General features: G+C 48.5%; 1 protein-coding gene across 2 annotated transcripts; it reads right to left on the bottom strand.

Annotated features, from left to right (window-relative positions):
- Positions 1 to 509: 509 nt before the first annotated feature.
- LOC103974017 (homeobox-leucine zipper protein HOX3-like) lies at positions 510 to 1,969 on the bottom strand. Of its 2 annotated transcripts, none has more exons than XM_018821673.2 (4): positions 1,802 to 1,969; positions 1,507 to 1,700; positions 1,285 to 1,364; positions 510 to 1,003 (listed from the first exon to the last, which is right to left on the bottom strand). In XM_018821673.2, the coding sequence occupies exons 1-4, from the start codon at positions 1,890 to 1,892 to the stop codon at positions 709 to 711; spliced, it is 660 nt and encodes a 219-aa protein (XP_018677218.2). In that variant the 5' UTR covers positions 1,893 to 1,969; the 3' UTR covers positions 510 to 708. The 2 variants fall into 2 exon arrangements, with proteins under 2 accessions (XP_018677218.2, XP_009387011.3); XM_009388736.3 differs by having other exon boundaries at positions 1,507 to 1,697.
- Positions 1,970 to 2,384: the final 415 nt, after the last annotated feature.

Below are 2,384 nucleotides of genomic sequence, written 5' to 3'. Positions count from 1 at the left end.
TCATTTGTCTTTTGTTTCTTTGCTTTTAGAGGCTTGCTCATTATGAGCTGGTGGTGACTATTCACACCCACCCCATGACAGTACACACACAAACCAATAATCCATCAAATTATTATTGCATTCTACATATGTAATATAATACAATAATCCCATCAACAAGAGTTTGATTAAGATTTTGGATGGTATGACTAATAATATCAAGAGCTTAAGCTTTTAGAAAATAAAAACCCGATATATATTTAACTCTAATAAAGATTTTAGCTGGGTGATGAATGATTCTAGAAGCCTAAGCGTTAACCCAACACCTATTTAAATCTAATAGAGTTGGTATGTGCCACAATCATATACTTTTACACAGACGCCGAAGGCACGGGGGATCACGGTGTACCACAAGATGGACTTTCTGCTCCAACCAATACACCGCATCTTGTCGATGAAAAGGTTGCATTCCAGGATGAGTTCTTGTAGAAGCAACTCATTATTGTCTTATGGCTTCCAGGAAAGCAGTGGGGGATGAATTCTTCTTGTTCTACCATTATCTGTTAGCACATGAAATGGACATGGAGAGAATGACTAGTAGAATACATCTGCAGGTAATCTTTGATCCATGAATCTTAGACACAACAAACCGAGCAACGTTGACATGCTGAGAAGGAAAACACCTGCTCGATCTTCTCTCATGTATAAACCTTATCCCACACGATCTTGTCAGCCATCCGCGATTCCGGCGACCGGCAGGGCGCCGGGGCGGCGGAACGGGTGGCCCCCTGCCGACGATGGCGCAAGGTGTGGCGCTGCGGTCACCCGCTCGCACCTGGGGCACATGGTCAAGGACGAGGCCGGCAGCGGCTGGCGGGTGTGGGGGGAGAGCACGGTAGGTGGGGCCACTCGCAGCGCCCGCAGCTCCTCCACCTCCCGCTGCAGCCGTCGGTTCTCCTCCGTCAGCGATCCGAAACACCGCTTCAGGTACTCGCACTCCATCTCCGTCTGCTTCAGCTTCGTCCTGTACCACAACGCAGGAGCTTTTTATGTCATGTTATTACCAGGCAAAGCCTGCAAGTGAGTAATGCCACAACCACAGCATCTAAAGGGCTCATGATCTCTCATCTACTTCTCATTTATCGTGTCCTCCCTGTTCGATATCTCACCTTCTTCAACGTGACGAAGCAAACGAGCCGTAAATGAGACCATTAACTCCCAAGTCAAAGCAGCAACGACGAGGACTCTTGTGGTCAGTGAAGGAGACGAAAGGAAAGAAGACAAGGAGCATTAATCATCGCTCACCTGGCCCTGCGGTTCTGAAACCACACCTCCACCTGGCGGGGCCTCAGTTTCAGCTTCATCGCCAACGCTTCCTTCTGCTTCTGCCGTTTCGTTCATTTTCATCGTCATTATTTCACCCCCAACAAATGCCAACAAAAATGCGCATTTATTACAAAGCTTTAAGCTACTGGAGAACAACGAACAGCTTTTCAATTACTACACCAAGCAGAGAGTTGGACTTACAGGGTTCAAGGTGTGATGCTGCCTAAAGCTCTCTTCCAGTAGCCTCGACTGCTCCTTGGAGAGCCGGAGTTTCTTGGGCCTGGGAGTCCCGCCCTCCTCTTCCTCTTCTTCTATGCTTCCCATGGGGTACTCCTCCTCTCCGCCATAAGCTGGCTGGTTTATGTCCAGGTCCCTCATGTTGCCACCACCTCCTGCTATATATGGACCCAAGACATCCAAGAGAGAAGATAAAAGACAGTGAAAAATGGAGCATCCATAGCTAGGGAGGAGAGAGATGAACAGAAGACGAGCCTACCAGACCAAACTGGTGAATAAGAAGAAGAGCTCGAACCAGGGACACCAATGGTGAGGTCCAGCTCGGATGGGCTCCTCTCCAGACTCCCCATCAGCCAACCAAAACAGAAGGGGAGAAAAAGAAGTAGAAGAGGATAAGGTGTGGCAAATAAAAGAAAGGGAGGCTTTAGAGAACGAAAGACGAAGAGGGAAGGGGGAAGGTAAATGCGAGGACAGAGGGGATTGGAACACGAGGTTGGGGTCGGGAGAAGGGCGGGGGGATTTGACTCGAGGGTGGTCACGTCAAATGGGGAAGTAAGGGTCGAGGTGATTGACACGTGTCAGGGACATCAACGAGAATAGCGTGCAGGTCTCCGCTTCCGGGGTTGCCGAGTCGGCTTGTCGGGTCGAAGGTTGGCTGCCGTAATCATTGGATAAGGAGACAGATTTTTTTTTTTTTTTTTTTCTCTTTCTCGTGAATCAACCTGCAGGCACAGAGAGAGAGAGAGAGAGAGAGAGAGAGAGAGAGAGAACAAATCCTTCAGGCATTACGTGTTTCCACCCCCCCTCCCCCCTTCAATTTAAGGTTTTTTATTTTTTATTTT

This window comes from Musa acuminata, chromosome BXJ1-2, assembly GCF_036884655.1.
Source record: "Musa acuminata AAA Group cultivar baxijiao chromosome BXJ1-2, Cavendish_Baxijiao_AAA, whole genome shotgun sequence".
In the NCBI taxonomy this organism is placed as follows: domain Eukaryota; kingdom Viridiplantae; phylum Streptophyta; class Magnoliopsida; order Zingiberales; family Musaceae; genus Musa; species Musa acuminata.
This window is presented reverse-complemented; position numbering and strand designations above follow the sequence as displayed.